A 21,447-nucleotide genomic window follows, 5' to 3' on the forward strand; every position below is an offset into this window, starting at 1 on the left:
AAATTGTATTAATTTAATCTCTTGTCTCAAAATTCTACACAAAATACTCCATTATAATAATAATAATTTCCTTTGTATTGTCATTCTTTGTAAGAACGAAATGTCGATACACCTGACCCGTTGTAGCGAGCCGATGCAGCCGCAGCCAACATGACAATGTGAAAACGTTTTTTTATTTACATAAATATTCACAGCCTTCGCCATGATGCTCAAAATTGAGCTCAGGTGCATCTTTTTTCCACTGATCATCCTTGAGATCTTTCTACAGCTTAATTGGAGTCCACCTGCAGTAAATTTGGAAAGGCACACACCTGTCTATATAAGGTCCCACAATTGAGTGTGCATGTCAGAGCACAAACACCAAGTATGAAGTCAAAAGAACTGTCTCTAGACCTGCGAGACAGGATTGTCTTGAGGCACAAATCTGGGGAAGGATACAGAAAAATGTCTGCTGCTTTGAAGGTCCCAATGAGCACAGTGGCCTCCATTATTCGTAAATGGAAGACATTTGGAACCACCAGGACTCTTCCTAGAGCTGGCCGGCCTCCTAAACTGAGCGATCGGGGAAGAAGGGCCTTAGTCAGGGAGGTGACAAAGAACCCGATGGTCACTCTGTCAGAGCTCCAGCGTTCCTCTGTGGAGAGAGGAGAGCCTTCCAGAAGGACAACCATCTCTGCAGCAATCCACCAATCAGGCCTGTATGGTAGAGTGGCGAGACGAAGACCACTCCTTAGTAAAAGGAACATGGAAGCCCGTCTGGAATTTGCCAAAAAGCACCTGAATGACTCTCAGACCATGAGAAAGAAAATTCTCTGGTCTGATGAGACAAAGATTGAACTCTTTTGTGTGAATGCCAGGCGCCATGTTTGGAGGAAACCAGGCACCGCTCTTTACCAGGCCAATACCACTACACTGAAGCATGGTGGTGGCAGCATCATGCTGTGGGGATGTTTTTCAGCAGCAGGAACTGGCAGAATAGCCAGGATAGAAGGAAGAATGAATGCAGCAATATATAGAGATATCCTGGATGAAAACCTGCTCCAGAGCGCTCTTGATCTCAGGCTGGGGCGAAGGTTCATTTTTCAGCAGGACAATGACCCAAAGCACACAGCCAAGATCTCAAAAGATTGGCTTCAGAACCGCTCCGTGAATGTCCTGGAGTGGCCCAGCCAAATTCCAGACTTGAATCCGATCGAACATCTCTGGAGAGATCTGAAAATGGCTGTGCACAAACGTCTCCCTTCCAACCTGATTGAGCTTGAGACTTATTGTAAAGTAGAATGGGCAAAACTGCCTAAAGATAGATGTGCTAAACTTGTGGGATAATATTCAAAAAGACTTGAGGCTGTATTCGCTGCAATCTGAACACAGATTAGAGAAGGAAATTAAATGTTTTTGAGATGAAGTGTTTGAGGAGTATGTTGGGAGTGAAGAGATTGGATGGATTGAGAAATTAAATTGCGAGAGACAGAACTGGAGTAGTAGTGAAACCTAGCAAGCGTGTGGATAAGAGGAGTACTGTATTTTCCGCACTATAAGGCGCACCTAAAAGCCTTTATTTTTTTTCAAAAGCTGACCATGCGCCCTATAATACAGTGCGCCTTATCTATGGATCAATATTAAGTCGCAAAGTCTTGCAACTAAGGCAAGCAGCCGCCGACTAGATTTTCCCCCGAAAGCGAAGTAGTCCGCGGTGTATGCTGGGATTTATATACCGGCGTTTCATTTCCTAACCAATGTGTCAATCATCATTTGAATCAGTCACTATTGGCTAAAGTTATTCGGAGGTAAAGGGGGCGGATCCTTTTTATCATTTACAGGCTCGCATAGGCTAAAGGGGCGAAACAAAGCCTGCAATTGGCCAAAAAAAGATGAATGTGAATCAAGTCATTAGGAATTCCCGGCAGAAATACATCAGAAGTTATTGAAGTAAAATAATGGTTTGATCAAAATAAACGTAATCATTAGATGTAAACAATTTCCTTTAAAAAGTTAATGTTTTGGGGATTTTCAAACACATTAAAGTACAAATTAAAGTACAAAATGTTCAATTAGAAAAAGTTAGAGTTCTCAGAGTGATTGTTAGCCATTATTTTAGCTGGAGATCCCATATAAATAGCATATAATCCAAGGTAGCCAAGAACATTGAAGTTATAGGGAGATGCAGACGATTATTTGACCGAAAAACCATTCAAATACTATACAGTTGATTCATTTTGCCTTATTTAAGTTATCTTATAGATATTTGCTGAAATACATATAAGAGCAATTTAGAGTCGCTTATTCGATTATAGGAGAAAACTATTTGGATTGTTAATAGCGCTGGATACAGCCACATACAAACAAACTGTTTACAAAATCCAACATGTTAAAATTTGACAATATAGTGAAACTTAAATCCCTATTTTTGGAATACAAAGCAAGTACGTACCAACTCCTAACAAATACTCAACAGTTGAATACAACATTGAAAAGCCTTGCTGCCCGAAAAGCTATTCATTTATTAGATTATGACCATAAAAATGCCCCTTTTCCATATAAATAAACAAATTATATACTATACATTTTTTGAATATAGAGAAACAAATATTAAATCAAGATTTTCTTTGGGTATTACATGTTGTACACGTTTCGGTAGTGCAGTGGTCGAAAGGTTCCTGGTTCAAGACCGGCTGAAATTATATGTCGGCCTAGAGGGGGACATTTGCCACCACATACGCAGGAAATGGTGCCCCTACAACCTTAGTGGTTAAGGATCTAACCAACCTGTCCCTAGCAAAATAGTGCTATTATCAGTTTGAAATATAATTTCCTTGTTTTATAATTTTCCCTTGTGGGGTTTGAGATTGAATATGTTTCCCTGCAAGGAAATAAAGGAACAGGGTTAATCACCTAAAATCTTCACTTGATGAGTTTTACGTATAATACTATTGAATTGTTCCCTTTTGTTCACTTGCTGTTGATGCGTTTTTTTTCTTGTACTGTGCCTAAATAAACTTCATTTATTCATTCAACTCTGTGTCACTTCTTTTTGTAATTTTCCATAGGTGCATCCGGATTGCGTCCAGCGGTTAATGTTCAAGATGTTGATTCAAACCCAAAGAAAGCAGGACAGGAAAAAAGAGAGGAACTCCTAACTCCACAGGATCTCAGACTAACAACTTTGACGGTTCCGGTGAGCCCAGCAGAAGGTCGGCATAGGTGAGATTTATCGATAACCAGTGTTTGGCACGTTACTTTAAAAAGTTATAGTTACTCCTTACTCCTTCAAAAAAAGTGACTAAGTTAGTAACTGAATTACTCTATTATAAAAGTGAGTAGTTACCAGAGAAAGTAACTATTTCCGTTACTTTAAAAAGAAGTTGTTGCATGTCAAAATATATATTTTTTTAGCAAATACAAAATCCCACGGTGACGTCTTTGACCGGAGTTTACTTGTAGAGATGGGAATTCTGAATATTTTTAGTAGACCGACTTTTAGGCTCGGCTCACTAAAGAGAGCCTGCTCTTTCGGGTACCAAACGGTTCTTCAGATTGTTTTTGTTTGTTTTAATTCCTACTTAATCAATTATTATGTAACATTATGCACGGAAGGGCAGCATGGCGACGCAGTGGTTAGCGCGTGTGCGGCACAGTTATAAGGTCTTGGGAACCCCCTGTGTGGGTTCAAATCCAGGTACCGGACTTCCTGTGCGGAGTTTGTATGTTCTCCCCGTGCTTGCGTGGGTTCCCTCCGGGCACTCCGGTTTCCTCCCACATTCCAAAGACATGCATTTCAGGTGGATTGGCCGGTCCAAATTTTCCCTAGGTGTGAATGAGCGAGCGAGTTGTCTGTCCCTGTGTGCCTTGCGATTAGCTGGCAACATGTTCAGGCTGTCCCCTGCCCACTGCCCGATGATTGCTGCGCTCCAGCACCCCCGCGACCCTACTGAGGATAAGCGGTGCAGCTAATGAGATGAGATGAGAATATGCACGAAATGACTTGAAATAAAAAAATAAACAAAAATTACAAAATGGGAAAAAAAGAAACAAAAAGACAATGAGAAAATGAGATATAGAAGAAAAATAAATAACTTTTCATTTTTATATAAACACTTTAACACTAAAAAACACGGAAAATATAAATAAAATATTTATATTTCTACAAAAAAAAAATACAAAACACAAAACTAATTTAACATTTTTATGCCTAACAAATTTAGTCAGCGGCACAGACTAACAAAGTCACTATCACGAGAGAAAATAGGCGTCTTGGAGGGAACTAGCCGTTGATTGGTGGGAAGCCGGCTCCTTTCGTTCACTTCCAAGAGCTGGTTTTGTGTCGAAAATCGTTACCCCGGCATTTAATGTCCATACTCGCAAAAACTTGACCAGAACAACTTTGTATCACATATTTTGGGGAATGTAATGACATAATAGTTTTGAATACTTAATATTCTGAAGATTACTGTTTTAATTCACTGGTTTATTTCAATAAAATAAGCTTGTTTACTTGTGCATCAATTGGTGAGAAAGGGTTTAGGCGAAGGGGGTCATCTTATGCAGGGCAATGTTATTTCGCCAAAGCCAAATTTTCAACTTGCTCTAAAGTTATTTCCATAAGGTATACAAGCTGCAAATGTTGTGTGCTTTACTGTTCCATTCCCCAAAAAACTAGATCTTTGGAGTTGTCTTAGTGACGTCTTAGTTTGCGCTAGAGGGGGCATTTAATGCCAGGGGGACAATTTTCGGCACAACATCGGCTCATAGAGACGTTTCGTACGGAAACAACACGAGTCAGTTGCTGTCAAATATAAGATATTTTTAGCGACTCAGCTGTTATTTGCCTTTTCCTTCGGCTCATTAGTAAATACTATGTTCGTAATGGCTATCTAACTATATTATAGTTGCTATTTTGAATGGTGATAAAATCTCAAAAGACAGGTTGTAAACAACTTGGAGGAAAGCGCAAAACCGCGCCGTCAGCTGTGCCAAAAGGGCCCGCTGCCGCTGGCATTCTGCAACCAAACTAACCGTTATGGAGGAAAAAATAATTAGGTCGGTCACCCCGTTACATAATAATAATAATAATAATAATTTCCTTGTATTGTCATTCTGTGTAACAATGTACACAGAACGAAATGTCGATTGCACCTGACCCGTTGTAGCGAGCCGATGCAGCCGCAGCCAACAGAGGGCGCCGCCGACCACTTTTTAAGTCTTAGGAATGACTCGGCCGGGGCGCGAACCACCGTCCTCCCAGTCTCAAAGCGGGCGCCTTACCAAATAGGCTACTGAGCATCATGGAGTTATTTAGGATGGTGTTATTCCCAACACTGTAGACAACTAAATGCAAAACGTACTGTAGGTTGCATGGGAATAGCAACAATGTCCTGGTATTTACACGGGCTGACCATTTGACCATTGACCATTTACTTTGGTGTTGATTACCTCTAAGACCTCTATCACTGGTAAGGAGCACGTGGCTCAGCATCCTCAGACAAAAGATACAATCAGGTTATTTTCTTTTGAGCAAAAATGTAGAAATGTACATTTTAGGGTTGTAATTCTGAACTGGAGTAGTCGTGGAACTGAGCAAGCGTGTTGATAAGAGAGTACTCGGTTGGTTTGGACACATGTAGAGGATGGATGAGGAGTGAATGTTGAAGAGGATCTACAGAGCAGAAGTCAATGGAAGGAGACCAAGAGGAAGGCCGCGATTGACGTGTAGTATTATGAGTACACTGCAGGAAAGAGGTCTAAATATAATGGAAGCTCGAGCTCTTGTTGGTGATAGGAATGAGTTGAGTGGTGGACGCGTTCTAAGGGATGGGCAGGGCACCGTATGATGCGGCAGGGGTAAACCAGTGAAAGCTGTCAGGCCCTGCTGTTGAAGTCAAGTCAAGTCAAGTCATTATAAGTATTGTCATTTTAAATATAATGGAAGCTAGAGCTCTTGTTGGTGATAGAAAGGAGTGGAGAGGAGTTGTGAAAGGATAGTGGGATTGTGGACGCGTTCTTAAAGATGGGCTGGGCACCCGTATGATGCGGCAGGGGTAAACCAGTGAAAGCTGTCGGGCCCTGCTGTTGAACAAAAAAGTGTGTTGTGTCACCCTGACCCCAGTGACATGGCCGCTTTCTGGTGTCCCGTTTCATCTGGAGGGACGAAAGCATGACCAACTTGGGTGCCGAGGTGCCTAACTTGTTTGGGTGTTTGGGCAATTGGGTTGGCCATGGTCCAAAAGATTTTGTGTGTTTTTTGTTTTGTTTTTTATTTCCCTTTTTTTTCTTTGTTATTGTATGTGTGTGTCTTGCTGTCGGTCACCCCCGTGAGGGATATCACCTAGGTAGATAGATAGATAGATAGAATTCTGATATATAATGCCATTTTCAAATGGTTATCATGGACCAGCAGAATCTCATATTTTACAATACATAATGTACAGTTGACTAAGAGGAAAGCATGTGATTTTTTTTTCATACTCGTACTAACAGTCATTCTCCTGCCCATAAATACTTTGTTTTTTAATGCATTAAAGCAGGGATGGGTCGTTTGAGGTTAAGCATGTTTTAACAAGCCTAACAGAGTTTAAAGGGCCCTTTTTACATTTTTTTCTTATCCGTATCCATGTGCTTTTATTTTACTTCTAACAAAGCTCTTTGGCGGAACACATTAAGTAAGGAGGAATGTTGGGCTGGCGCTGAAGCGCAACATCATACCTGTCCCTGCCTTTTTTTCTTTATATTTGTTAGTGAAGCATGTAAATGCTGAAAGTAGGAAGGGGCTTGCTCAAGTGCAGTCCAAACGCCAAACCATACCCCAAGAAACATGAAAAGTTTTTACGAGCGCATCTAAAAAAATGCACATACTTTCACACACATAATCTTGAACTTGACAGAAGCTGCAATGATGACACAAGCCAGAGGTGGCGGGCGTGAGTAAAAACAATCCGATTTCAATTGAGTTCCTGTAATGACCAACAACAACAATAATAACAATAATATTCAAATTGTATAATCATGATGACGATGAAGATGATTATTATTATCATCATCATCATCATATATTTCTAACTAGTAATTTATTTAGAATTGAAATGGACTTATTATGAGTACAAGTTTATTGTTCACATGAAACAAAATGACTATAACTATGTTAAAATGTTATATTTTAGAAAAAATTGTGCGTTTGAATGTATTCGCTTGTTGGTGTGTGAGTGTGTGTGTGTGAATGGGTAAGTGTGAAGCACATTGTAAAGCGCATTGACTTGAAAAGCGCTATATAAATGCAGACCATTTACAATTTACCATATGTTTGCCGAACAGCATATGGGATAAAGAGTAAGAATGCCTCACTATGGTTTGCAATGTGATTGTATGTTGTGTAGTTGTCTGTTGTCTGTACTTTAGTATGCTTAAGAACAGGGGTCGGGAAAATAATGTTCGCAAGCCACATGTGGCTCTTTTTAAGAGTACATATGGCTCAGTGATTAAATGCTATTTGTACAAATTCCACCGCAGCGTTCCAATTCTGGTAAGCACAGTGTTGGGCTTGGTGCATAACTAGCCGAAGTTACTCTAATCCATATCGTTAGGTTCACCATATAAATGGCACAGTTTTACTTACAGTTTACAGTCAAGGTGTCAAGCCAACAGACCCAGTTTTGGTTGTACATCGCTCAATAATTCTTTATATGAAAGCTCTTCTATGTTCACTGTTGAAACACTTTATGACAAATACCCATGGAACAAACTGTAAACACCCCAAAACTATAGAAAAGCACCCAGAGCAATTTGATTGCGTAAGGGATAAGGGTGGGTGGAGCGATGCAACGCAGCACGCTTCCCTCGCTCTCACACAGGTCCACTGCACTGAGGGGGGAGACACATAAACTTTTGGTTAACAGTTTTTTTTGTTACATATTTACAAAAGAACAAGAGACAAGTTTAAAGAGGTATATCTGTTGATACGGGACACAGGCATTTTTGTTATTTCATACATTTTATTAAATGATCTAACATCACACAGTGAAATAAAAGGCGTTTAAAATACGCTTTTGTCTGTAAAGAGGATTTAGCAGTTTTGCAGAATTTTTTCTTGGTAGGGCTCTCTCTCAAACAAATTTAAAATGGTTTTGCTATCATAGCTCTTTAGGTCCTGTTGTAGAACCATGTGTCCTGTATAGCTGTATACCATGTGAGACGTACAGAGCTTCGCATTGGATTCATCATTATTTGACTGTCCGCAAGTGAAATATTTCTGGTAAATAAAATTCCCAAGCGGGAGAGCATTGTCGGGTGGCCATTCTAGGCAAAATGCCTCGGCAGAACTGACTCCTCCCGTGTGTGAAGCTAACTTTATTCACACAGGAAACGGAGAAATACACCGTAAATGCGTCTTCAAAATAAAAGAGTACAAGACTGATAAACGTACAAGAGATGCAATTAGACTGATTATTGAAACGTTACTTCGTGTGTGTGTGTGTGAAAGATTGTTTTTATATTTAGGAATATAAAAACAAGTTACATTCACACAGTGAATTCTGAGAAATATTACAACCAAAATGACCAACCTATCATTCCCCCCTGTTGTTAATTTCGGAGAAAACAATACCAGAGGTTTCAAGTTTACACATCATTAAGAAATCCAACAGGTCGGTAGCCTCGTGGAGGGGCGAAAAACTTTCGTAAAGGAAAAAATTCCCCTCCTCCCACCTCGTTTCCATAAGGTCGAGAGTGTTTCTTATATTTACAGTTCCGGTTTCCAACATGGCGGCGCATGTTTACGTAGCGGCTAGTTGCTATCCGACTATCCTACTATTTACCACTGTCCTCCTGCTTTCCTTTTTGGATACATGCGTGGCCAATAAGACCTACAGCCGGGAGGAGCTCATCCGACTGGGTGGGTGTCTAAATTTCGACTTTTCGGGCACTTTCTATACCACCCATGACATCCCGAATGAGCTCCAAAGAGACTCGGGTTCGCCCTGCTTTCCCGCTCCAAGAAAAAACGAAGACGACGCAAAGACAGAAAACAGAAGCGAGGATGTCGTGCAGGGAAGCGTGTGAAGTTGAAGGAGCAACGACATGAAGATCTGTCTAATCCAACCATCATTTCTTCGTCGATTCTGCGAGTCCACCGACGCCTGAAGCCCAACGCACACGAACGGCATCTCGTGACGATCTCTACAAAGACTACAGCTAAGTTAAATGATTCAAAGCTAAAATTTGGTCTTTTGAATGTTAGATCACTCGCTCCTAAAGCTTTACTTGTAGATAATATTTGCGATTATAAACTTAACTGTATCGGTCTTTGTGAAACTTGGTTACGCCTGGATGAGTATTTAGCGCTAAATTATGCTTCTCCCCCAGACTACGAGAGTAGCCATATAGCACGCACGTAAAAAAAGGGTGGCGGTGTCGCGCTCATTTCTGAAAAAACGCTCAAATTTACTCCTCGTACCTCTAATAATCACAAGTCGTTCGAGGCTCTTGTTATGAGGTCCTCTCCATTGTCAATTTATGTGATAACTATCTATCACGCACCAGGACCATACACAACTTTCTTAGACGAATTTGCTGAACTTTTGTCTGAACTAGTAACCTATGCAGACAAAATTATAATCATGGGGGACTTTAACATTCATATGAACTCCCCACTCAGTTTACTCACTGTTGCGTTTTAGTTTATAATTGATGCATTTGGTTTTAATCAACTGGTTGATTTGCCAACCCATAAAGATGGAAACACGCTCGACTTGGTTCTGACTCGAGGAGATTCAACCTCAAACATGACGGTGCTATCGTGTACTACAGTTATCTCGGATCATTATTTAGTTACATTTGAGGTGCTAGCTAAATGTAGTACCAAAAAAACTGAAGGATTCATTGGACGCAATATAAGCACGGGCACAGTTTCTGAGCTCTCCAATATTCTTCAAGGAGCAGTTGCGTCCTTTCGTTCCTACATAGGCTCCATCGAACCACTCCTAAATGAATTCAACGCTACCCTGGCTAGTGCCCTGGATTCAGTAGCGCCCACCCGGCGTAAATCACGACCTAAAAGACGCACACCTTGGTTTAATGATGAAACTAGATCCCTTAAACGAGAATGCAGGAAATCTGAAAGAAAATGGCGCGCTACCAAGCTTGAAGTTTTCCATCAAATCTGGTGTGATAGTTTGTTGAAGTATAAAGCGGCCCTGGCCTTTGCAAAATCAGCCTACCTTTCGAAGGTGATTGAGTCACAAAAGAACAATCCCAAGGTCCTTTTCGACACTGTAGCATCGCTCACAAGGAAACAGACTATCCCAGATAGCTCCACTCATTCTGCCCACGACATAATGGTCTTCTTTACTAAGAAGATCCAAAGCATACAGGAATAAATTGCTAAAGACAGTATTAATTCAACACATACTAAAGCACTCAAATCTATAGATGCACGACATGGTGGCTGTCCAGGGATTTTGTCCCGTTTTAGTGAACTGTCACTCAATAATCTTAAACAGATGGTGAATACGGCCAAACTGACGACTTGCCAGTTCGACCCGCTTCCAGGTTCACTTATTAAAGGTCTCTTTGGCGTTCTTGCACCTTCAGTTCTAAATATTTTAAACATATCACTCTCCTCAGGTGTAGTTCCAGCTGCTTGTAAGTCCGCCGTCATTAAACCCACACTGAAACGACCCAACCTTGATCCAGAAAACTTATGTAATTATAGACCTGTGTCAAACCTACCGTTTCTTTCTAAAACTATTGAAAAAGTAGTGGCACAGCAGCTGAATGATTTCATGTCCGAGAACAATCTCTTTGAATCAATGCAATCAGGATTCAGGGCTAACCACTCTACTGAGACAGCTCTGATTAAGGTAACCAATGATCTCCTACGGGCAATGGACTCGGGCGCATCATCACTTTTGCTGCTGCAGGACCTTAGTGCTGCATTTGACACAGTGGGCCATAATATCTTGCTAGAACGGTTGGAAAAATGGATTGGTCTCTCAGGAAACGTCCTATTATTGTTCAGATCTTACCTCGCAGATAGGACCCACTGCTTTAAATATGGCGAATTGACATCTGAGCCATTTAGTGTTACTTTTGGTGTTCCGCAGGGTTCAGTGCTTGGCCCCCTTCTCTTCAGCATTTACATGCTTCCACTAGGTGATATTATTCGCAAGTATAATATCAGTTTCCATTGCTACGCATGTGGATGTCACTCAATTTCCTGCGTCTTAACTCAGAAAAGACTGAAATGTTAGTTATTGGTCCATCTAAGTCCCGTGACTTATTCTCTAAAACCGCTGTGAACATAGACAATTGCCACATCACACAGAGCGACTCACTTAAAAATGTAGGTGTCATTTTCGACCCCGATCTGTCCTTTCAAACACATGTGAAGAAAATTACTAGAACCGCTTTCTTCCATCTCCGTAACATTGCTAAAATTCGTCCTATACTTTCTCAGTCGGATGCGGAAATCATAATTCACGCGTTTGTCCTCCCGTCTCGACTACTGTAATGCACTACTTTCCGGTCTTCCGATGACCAGACTCAAGAGTCTTCAGCTGGTACAAAATGCTGCAGCGAGGCTTTTAACAAGGACAAAAAAGTACGATCACATCACCCCAATTTTGGCTAACCTGCATTGGCTCCCTGTTAGCCTAAGATGCGATTTTAAGGTTCTTCTACTACTATACAAAATCATACATGGACTTTCCCCCTCATATCTTTCAGATCTGATCCCCCCCTATGTCCCGGCCCCAAGCCTTCGTTCCGAGAGCGCCGATCTGGTGATCCCAAGAGCCAAGAAGTGTTCCGCTGGTTCGAGAGCGTTCTCCATCCGGGCACCGGTGTTGTGGAATGATCTTCCCCCTGAGATCCGATCTGCAACCTCAGTGGAAATGTTTAAATCTAAGCTTAAAACACACTTCTACTCTATATCATACGAATAACCTAAACTTCTTATATGTAATAACTTGTGAAGCCCTTAGAGACTAATTGTGATTAAGGGCTATACAAATAAAAATGACTTGACTTGAAAAAATGACTTGACTATACTAGAAAACGTAGTAGTAATAAACGATGGTTAACTATAAGAATAGAATAGAATAGAATAGAATATACCTTTATTGTCATTGTTACAAAATGGGTTAACATATTGTGACAACGAAATTGGGCATGACACTCCAGTTTTACACATTCACAATGAGGTATGAGCCAAGAAGATAAAGGAACAGAGAAGATAAGGTTATAAAACAAGGGGGATAAGGCTATAGTTATAATTTACATGGTATTTACACAAGAAATGTCGGCATGTGGGATGTTACATACAGTGTTGTCGTGATACCGTTGGTATCGTAAGGGTTGTGCAATATTGCATTTGGTGCAAAGTCATCATAGTGCAAAAAATAGTCAGCATATGCATTGGTGCAAACATAGACAACATAGTGCAGAAAAAAGGAAATGGTCAGACATTGTGCAAGGTGAGCAGTAAACGTAGTGCAGTCGACATGTGCAAGAACATAGACATTAGTACCATTATATTCGTATGAGGTAGTGTTGGCACAAGTTTTCAGGTTTTTGTGCTGTGTCTGTTTTGAGCAGTGAACAAACATAGTGCAGACAGCATGTACGTGAGTACCATTTTACATTCGTGTGAGGTAGTTTTTTGCAACAGTTTTCAGTTTTTTTGTGCGGTGTCTGTTTAGGGTGGTAATGGCTGTGGGGAAGAAGCTGTCTCTGAGTCTGTTTGTTTTTGCTTTGTGTGACCTGTAGCGTTTGCCGGAAGGCAGCAGGTCGAAGAGGTGGTGGCCGGGGTGAGAAAAGTCCATGATGATGTTTTCTGCTCTGCTGAGGTAGCGAGAGCAGGCAATGTCCTCCAGACTGGGCAGAGAGCAGCCGACGATTCTCTGGGCTGTTTTGATGATCCTCTGGAGCTTTTTCCTGTCTGCTGCTGTGCACCCAGCATACCACACCGTGATGCAGTATGTTAGGATGCTCTCCACTGTGGCTTTGTAGAAGGACACCTGCAGCTGCTGTTTTAGGTTATTTTTCCTGAGCAATCTCAGGAAGTGCAGTCGCTGCTGGGCCTTCCCTACCACCGCTCTGGTGTTTGCAGACCAGGAGAGGTCGTCGGATATGTGCACACCCAGAAATTTGAAAGAGTGGACTCTCTCTACACAGTCTCCTTTTATGGTGAGTGGTGCTGGATTCCTGCCATTCCTTCTGAAATCCAGAATCAGTTCTTTTGTTTTTGTGGTGTTCAATATGAGGTGGTTTTCCGAACACCACGTTGAAAGTGACTCCACCTCATCCCTGTATGCCGCCTCGTCCCCTTCAGAGATGAGGCCGATCAAGGTGGTATCGTCAGCGAACTTAATTATAGTGTTTGTGGGGTGGGTCGGTGAGCAGTCGGAGCTGTAGAGGGTGAAAAGCAGGGGGCTCAGTGCACAACCTTGGGGGGAGCCAGTGTTCAGTGTTAGGGTGGGAGAGACGTGGGTACCGAGTTTCACCGACTGTGGGCGGTTGGAGAGGAAGTCCATTATCCAGTGGCAGATGGAGGGAGAGAGTCCTAGGTGTGCAAGTTTCTCCACCAGGATCTCCGGGATAATGGTGTTGAAGGCTGAGCTGAAGTCCAGAAAGAGCATTCTGACGTAGCTCCCCCGGTGGTCCAGGTGTTTCAGCACGGTGTGAAGTGCTGTGTTTATGGCGTCGTCAGTGGAGCGGTTTGCCCTGTAGGCAAACTGGTGGGGGTCCAGTGTGAGTGGCAGGGAGTTTTTGATGTGCCGGGACACTAACCTCTCGAAGCACTTCATGACCACAGGCGTAAGAGCTACAGGCCTGTAGTCGTTGAGGCTTTCCACTGCTGACTTTTTGGGGATGGGAATGATGGTGGAGGTTTTGAGGCAAGGTGGGACGGTCGCCTGTGACAGGGACCGGTTGAAGATGGTGGTGAAGACCCCAGCCAGCGGATTGGAACAGTCCCTGAGTACCCTCCCTGGTACTCCATCCGGGCCAGTTGCCTTCCTGGGGTTTATGGTATTCAGCGCACGCCTAACTTCGTGCTCCTGAAATGTGAGAGAGTTGCTGCTGGTTGTTGGTAGGTGTGATGTGGCTGTTTGTGGCCTACCAGCTTCAAAGCGAGCGAAGAACTGATTAAGGTCCTCAGCTAGTGAAGCCTCAGCCTCAACAGCTGCCAGGTTGTGGCCTCTGAAGTTGGTGATGTGTTGGAGGCCCTGCCACATCCTCCTCGGGTCATTTCCAGCGAAGAGGTGCTCGATCCTCCTTGTGTAGGCTGCTTTTGCTTCCTTGATGCCTCTCTTCAGGTCAGCCCTGGCCACCCCGTAAAGAGCCTTGTCTCCAGACCTGAAGGCGGTGTTGCGGTGTTTGAGGAGGGTGCGCACCTCGCTGGACATCCAGGGTTTTTGATTTGGGTAGTTTTTGATTTTTTTATATACTGTGACTTCATCCGTGCAGTAACGGATGTAGGATAAAACCGTGTCAGTGAATTTCTGGAGGTCATGGTGTTCAAATACCTCCCAGCAAGTTTGATCAAAACAGTCCTGCAGCTTGGAGAGGGCTCCCTCAGGCCACGTTTGTATTGTCCTCGTTACAGGTTTTGTTTTCCTTCGGATGGGGGTGTATGAGGGGGTAAGGGATAGGCATAGGTGATCCGAATTTACTAGGTGGGGGAGGGGGGAAGCTTTGTATGCGTTTCTGAGGTTGCTGTAAACGCGGTCCAAAGTTTTTTCACCCCTTGTTGCACAGTTCACATATTGATAGAATTTTGGAAGAACAGTCCTTAAACATGCCTTATTAAAGTCGCCAGCGATAATGAAAGCTCCGTCGGGGTGTGCAAGCTGTTGGATGTTTATAGCGGCGAGTAGAAGGTTTAGCGCTGTGCTAGCGTTAGCATCCGGAGGAATGTAAACAGCTATCACAATGAGCACAGTTATCTCTCGCGGTATATAGAATGGTCTACACGATACCGCCAGAAACTCTAGATCGGGCGAGCAGTGTGCATCAATAATTCTGCTGTTATTGCACCACGCATTATGTACGTAAATGCATAGTCCCCCACCTCTTTTTTTGCCGGAGTCTTCGTTGCGGTCGTATCGGTGTAGCGTGCGTCCTGCTAGCTGAACTGCAGCGTCGGGGATCCGCGGGTCAAGCCATGACTCCGTAATCACAAAAATGTTGCTATTCCGTACGAAGTTGTTGGTAGCTATCCGCAGCTCAAGCTCACTGATTTTGTGTACGATGGATCTGGCGTTGGTCAGGAAGATACTCGGAAGCGCTTGTCGGTGTGGTCGTCTTTTTAGCTTCTTCGCTAGGCCTCCCCGAGAGCCTCGTTTTTGTTTACGTTCCCTCCGCCGTCTCCGTCGCTTGATGGGCGGGCAGGTAACCCAGGGAGATCCCGGTGGTCTTCGTATGTCCTTTGGGATGTTGTTGTTGGTGTTGTAATCGTGAAATGAGTCGAAATCTAATCTTTGACCCAGGTTAATAAGTTCCTGGCGACTTAAGGTGATAGTTGCCGAACAGGTATTTATAAAAGAGAAGATGAGAGAAAAAAGAACACTTAAAGTAAAAAGATTTACTGGAGGGACATCAGCCGCTGCGTGTAGTCGCGCCGCCATGTTGGGGAAAAAAAAAAAAAAAAAAAAAAAAAAAAAAAAAGAATCACAGATAAAACGAACAAAAACCAAAACAAACACAAAAAAAGAACCCTGACTGCGCGTTGGTCTCCACAGGGCCTAACCCGAGCCTGGGTGATTTCGTTGGCCGTCTGCCGGCGGCGGTGTAAGCAGGGGCCCGACCGGCCTTACCCACTCGGATCTGTGTGTGCAATGGGGGGGTTTTCCCTTTAGCTGGTAGGGATAAGTCCTTTTAGACAACGCTGTCTAAGTCCATGTAAATTGTGTAATGTGTGGTAACTGATACCAATGTAACAAAGCAGTCCGCAAAGTCCAAAGTTTTCAACAAAACAATAGCAGAATTTGAACCAAAACTCCTTTCTTCTCACTGTTTTTAGGAGTCAGTTTTCTAGATATCATTGTGGAGTGCGATACCTATTCTTTCGGGAGAATAGATTAGGACATCATTGGCGGCTTTTGATGCTGTTTTTCATGAGCATGGCCACCGTTAGGCACCCCCACGCCTCCTGGCGTGATGATGTGTGGCGGCGTTGCTTGTAGATGAGGTGACAGCATCCAGTTGTCCACATTGGACTGCACCTCTTTTCGGATCTGGCGAGTTAACTTCTTCCCTGAGATGACAACGGCCTCTTGCCTCGTAGCGGACGTGTGTCCTGACCGCTGCCCTTGTGAAGAAAAGTTAAGTTTGAAGCTCCCTGGGCTGACAGAACTACGTCATCTGGTCAGCAGGGGTCACTATCTCCTGTATGGATGAGAGAAGCTGAAGAAAAGTTAAGTTTGAAGCTCCCTGGGGTGACAGAACTCGGTCATCTGGTCAGCAGGGGTCACTATCTCCTGTATGGATGAGATAAGCTGAAGAAAAGTTAAGTTTGAAGCTCCCTTGGCTGACAGAACTCCGTCATCTGGTCAGCAGGGGTCAATATCTCCTGTATGGATGAGAGAAGCTGAAGAAAAGTTAAGTTTGAAGCTACCTGGGCTGACAGAACTCCGTCATCTGGTCAGCAGGGGTCACTATCTCCTGTATGGATGAGAGAAGCATGAATGAATACCGTAGAAATTAATATTTAGGGAAAGCTATAGATGGAAAAAGGATAGTTAGAGGGACTTACATTTTTTTTAATGGTTTATGTTAACCAAAAGTTTATTCCTCTCCCCCCTGTTGAGACATTCGTGGCTCAAATTAAATTAAAAAACTAATTCATTTGTAGATTCGTATATTTACTTAAGTTATGTTTATTTTTATTATAAGTGAAAGCAAAAAAAAAATCCCCACCGTAAGTTGCCATATCCATTTTGAGCATTATATCCCAAAACTCCAACTCGAAGATAAACAATTTATTTTTTAAATTGTTAGTTCTAAATCTCAAATTTTGCTTTTTCACTAAATCCAGTCACTAAATCAGTTTAACCATTATTCTTGTCAGAATCATTTACCCTGATTTGAGTGATTGAGTGTTTTCTCTTATGTGGATTGGTCATCCCCTTCGAGGCAGATGACCAGGGTAGATTATTAAGTCATCAACTTAGCAAAAAAAACATTTTTATTGTTATGATTCATTTTTTGTTTTGCCTTTTGTAAAAATCATAACCGATGTGTTATCTTTTCATTAAATACATTTGTTTAAAATAACAGTATTTTGCAAAGAAAGCGGGTAATTCAAGCTCAAAGTGAATGACTTTGGCAAAAATGAAAAATACCGTCCAAAAATGTTTTCAATGTGGGCGATAATCTAATGGTGAATGGTTAATTAAATTGATTATTGTTAATCAATTTGACAAACACTTTAAATCATGTTATATTATAGCATTTCTTTTGTATAATATTTTTCTATCTGTCCGAATTTGGTAATTTGAATTTCAAAAAACAGTTATATGGAGAGCTTATTCAGAAGACAATTTTTCATCAATTGCGGACAAAACTAGGTTTTAACTTTTATTTTACTGAATGTCTCAAAATTTCCCCCCTGAGTTAAAACCTAAGTTTACTATTTATGAATACAAGTGAAATAAGATAGCATTTATAATTTTGCAAGATAAATTTATCAATCTTCCTCATATATACACTTTGTATTAACAAGACTCTATATAACTTCAAGCAGACGTATTCTTGAATCTTGTTGTGTTTCAGTCTTTGATTTGCGTATTCCACATTACATTCACCATTTGAATGTTGCTTTTGGCCCATCAAAAGTACTTTTTCAAAATGTGTCCATGTCAAACACGAAATGACTTTATTGTCTTTTTTGTCAGTTCCACTGACAACGAGTCCAGGAATCTCCTGTTAGCTGTCTGAAAAGCAGCTGGGATGTGCTCCATCACCCCCTTGATCTTGTTGTTGATGAGCGCAGCTGGGATGTGCTCCATCACCCCCTTGGCCTCGCTGTTAATAAGCGGCGCAGATAATGGATGACTGATGTCCTTGTTCTCAACTGTTTTTCCCCCTTTCAACAAACAATTTTTGTCTATGACCTCTTTTTGACAGATTGAAATGTCCTTTGGAAAGTGCATTGACTTTCAAAACGAAAAGGAAGAGTCTTTTGTGGAATTCAGTGGCACTTAAGAATCTCGTTAATTTTATCGTGCTTACGTACTGGGATGTTTTAGTAAATTAGCCAGATTATTCAATGTCTTAAATTTTTCTCAAAATTTAAGTACTAGTAGACATTATCTTAGTTTAATTAATTTCTATTCATTCATTTTCCGTACAGTTATATTTTAAAATTACCATGATATGTCTCGAAATCTATTAATCCGTTATTTTTAATACCTATAATCCTTTCCACGATCAATAAATCTGTTTCTCATTGTCTTCTATAAAATGCTCTTTTCCATAGATACCGTTTCATTTTAACTTAACCAAAACACAAGTCAGTATTTGTTACACATTTATTAATCACTTGTCAAGCGTAACACTCATTCTAAAAAAAATCAGTGTGAAATCAACTGTCCTCCTAGAGGATCTAGTCATTTGGGCTAAAAGCCGTCAAAATTCCAAACCCTCACACTATCTAATCATCAAAAAAAATCTAAAAAAAATGCCAAATCGAACTCAATGTCAAAAACTTTCTAATTGTATTTTCCTCTCTCTGTAATCATAATCAATCTTTTGTTATTGATTCAATATAGAGCAATACATACTTGTCACTTATGAATTACATCGTTGACTCGTATTTATATTATCTTATTATCATAATATTTTATTCTGCGCAACAACCACTGTTTTTACGCATTAGTCTTTGTTCTAAGCAATAGACTTTGTTCTATGCAGCCCTTCAAGATCTCTATACAAATTAACATGATCTGGCCCGACTTATAATACTCGTTTTTTTTCTTTTCTTTTCAGTTTAAAAGAAACATTTCATTCAGTGACTGAAATAGCTTCAGCTGCGTTATTAATGATTTCTAGTCTCAAATTTTCTTTTCTGTTTTAATTTGTTGTCATTTCCAAACTTTTTTCAAAATGTTGATTATTTGAAATGGTTCAAATGACCTGCATCATTTTATTGAGAGTAATCTATTATTGAATATGAGAACAACTAAGGAAATAATCTTTTTACGTATTACGCCTCTTTTGAATTTGTCCATTTACGAATAAGAAAAGATGGACACTAATATTATGGACGGTTTCCAGTCATCTTCTTTGCTTTTTTCGTCCTTGCTTTATTAGGAGCAAAACTACACGTCTCAAAAGTTATTACCCTTTTGCTATTCGCATATTCAACGAGAAATTATTAGTTTGGTTACTCAAATATTCATTCTTTTTAAACTATTCTGTATAATTATCTGGTTTTATACACTCAGTGTTTTCATTTCCCCACGTACCTGTGTCATTTATGCTGGGGACGCAACTGTTTTCCCTTTAAATTGTCATTATCATTTAGTAACTCTTTAACAAAGATTTACTGCATTACAAACTTTATCGTTATTTTGGTTTTGCTGTATGAGTTTTTATTTTTCTGCACGCCGATATCAGCTAATGAGATCTCGTCGCTTCCAGATTACGTCATTGTTGGTGGTAATTGTTGTCGAGCGAAGGTTAAGTCAGTCTTTTTTTTTTTATTAGACAAACGGCTTTTTTCCCCTTGTTTAATTCATCAAAGAGAGCTTGCTTTTAAACGGCTCATTTGTTTTGATGATTGATATCACGAATTATGTTGTACTAAGAAGTTAAGGAGAGAAGGAAGTACAGAAAGTAGAGAATTGGAAAAAGACAAGCCTGTGGTCATTCGCCATCACCATCAACAATTAGATGCAGAAAATAAATTAATAATTTGATGATCAAAACTGAATGAATACGCAAATATACAGGACTGCTGTGGGCAGGTGCCAGATCATGCTGGAAAATGAAATCCTCATCTCCATAGAGCTTTTCAGCAGATGGAAGCATGTAGTGCTCTAAAATCTCTTGGTACACAGTTGCATTTACTCTGGACTTGATGAAACACAGTGGACCAACACCAGCAGCTGACATGGCTCCCCAAACCATTGCTGACTGTGGGAACTTCACACTGGATTTCAAGCAACTTGGATTTTGCTCCTCTCCAGCCTTTCTCTGGAAGCGGCTCTTCTCCACAATTTTGTTAAGGCTGCGGTCATCTCTCTTGGTTGTGCAGCGTTTCCGGCCACATTTTTCCCTTCCAACAGACTTTTTGTGGATATGCTTTGAAACTGCACTCTGTGAACAGCCTGCTCTGTGAGAAATTTCTTTTTGTGTCTTACCCTCCTGATGAAGGGTATCAATGATGGTCCTCTGGACAGCAGTCAGATCAGCAGTGATTTAGTTTACTGAACCAAGCTGAGTGTTTTTAAGGCTCAGGAAACCCTCGCAAGGTGTTTTGAGTTAATTAGATGATTCAGGTGATTAGTTGAATAGCCTACTTGTATACTTTTTCATGATATTCTAATATTTTGAGATAGGATTTTTGAGTTTTCTTAAGCTGTAAGCCAAATTCAGCAATATTCAAATAATAAAAGGCTTGAAATAGTTCAGTTGATGTGTAATGAATCCAGAATGTATGACATTTTTGTTGTTTTAATTGCATTACAGAAAATAAAGAACTTTATCACAATATTCTAATTTTCTGAGACAGTCCTGTACTATATTTGTCACTGATTCACAACTTCAGTCTTTGTATCACTAAATTTTAGGTGTTCATAGATCTCTGCCTGGATCTATAAATCTTTTGGCAAGCTAGTTCACGGAATTCAAAATCCCTTAGGGGCAAAATGAACTCCGTACATTACGATATCTCTATAAATCTATTCTTTTACATTTATCACATTATCATCGAAATTTCAGATTTAAAATTCTTTCATATATATATATATATATATATATATATATATATATATATATATATATATATATATATATATATATATGTTATATGTGTATGTGTGTGCAGCACGGCGGCGCAGTGGCCAGCACGTGTGCGGCATTACTAAGGACCTGGGAACCTCCTGTGTGTGTGTTCAAATCCAGCCACCGGGCTTCCTGTGCTAAGCCTGCATGTTCTCATTGTTTACGTTAGTTTCTTCCGGCTATCCGGTTTACTTATCTCTTTCAAAGACATGCATTTCAGGTGGACTGGCTGGTCCAAATTGTCCCTAAGTGTGAATGAGTGAGTGAAATGTCTATCTTTGTGTGCCCTGCAATTGGCTTGCAACCAGTTCAGGGTGTCCTCCAATCGCTGTTCGATGATCGCTGGGATGGACTCCAGCATTTCTCCTACCCACTGAGGACAAGCGGTGCAGCTGATGAGATGAGATTTACCTATCATGCTTATGGTTCATACCGGTCGCATATGAACACAAA

The 21,447-nt window shown here is 41.1% G+C and overlaps 1 protein-coding gene across 1 annotated transcript in view; it reads left to right on the plus strand.

Moving 5' to 3' along the window:
• The window catches only part of LOC148363441 (cyclic nucleotide-gated channel beta-1), an 80,437-nt gene that overhangs the window by 11,139 nt on the left and 47,851 nt on the right, over positions 1-21,447 (plus strand). Inside the window, exon 2 of the mRNA XM_088341099.1 lies at positions 3,048-3,201. Coding sequence (XP_088197225.1) covers positions 3,048-3,201 — 154 coding nt within the window. The remainder of the gene's footprint in view (positions 1-3,047; positions 3,202-21,447) is intronic.

The sequence above is a fragment of the Urocampus carinirostris genome, chromosome 7 (assembly GCF_059441175.1).
Source record: "Urocampus carinirostris isolate Australia breed hairy pipefish chromosome 7, RoL_Ucar_1.0, whole genome shotgun sequence".
NCBI lineage: Eukaryota > Metazoa > Chordata > Actinopteri > Syngnathiformes > Syngnathidae > Urocampus > Urocampus carinirostris.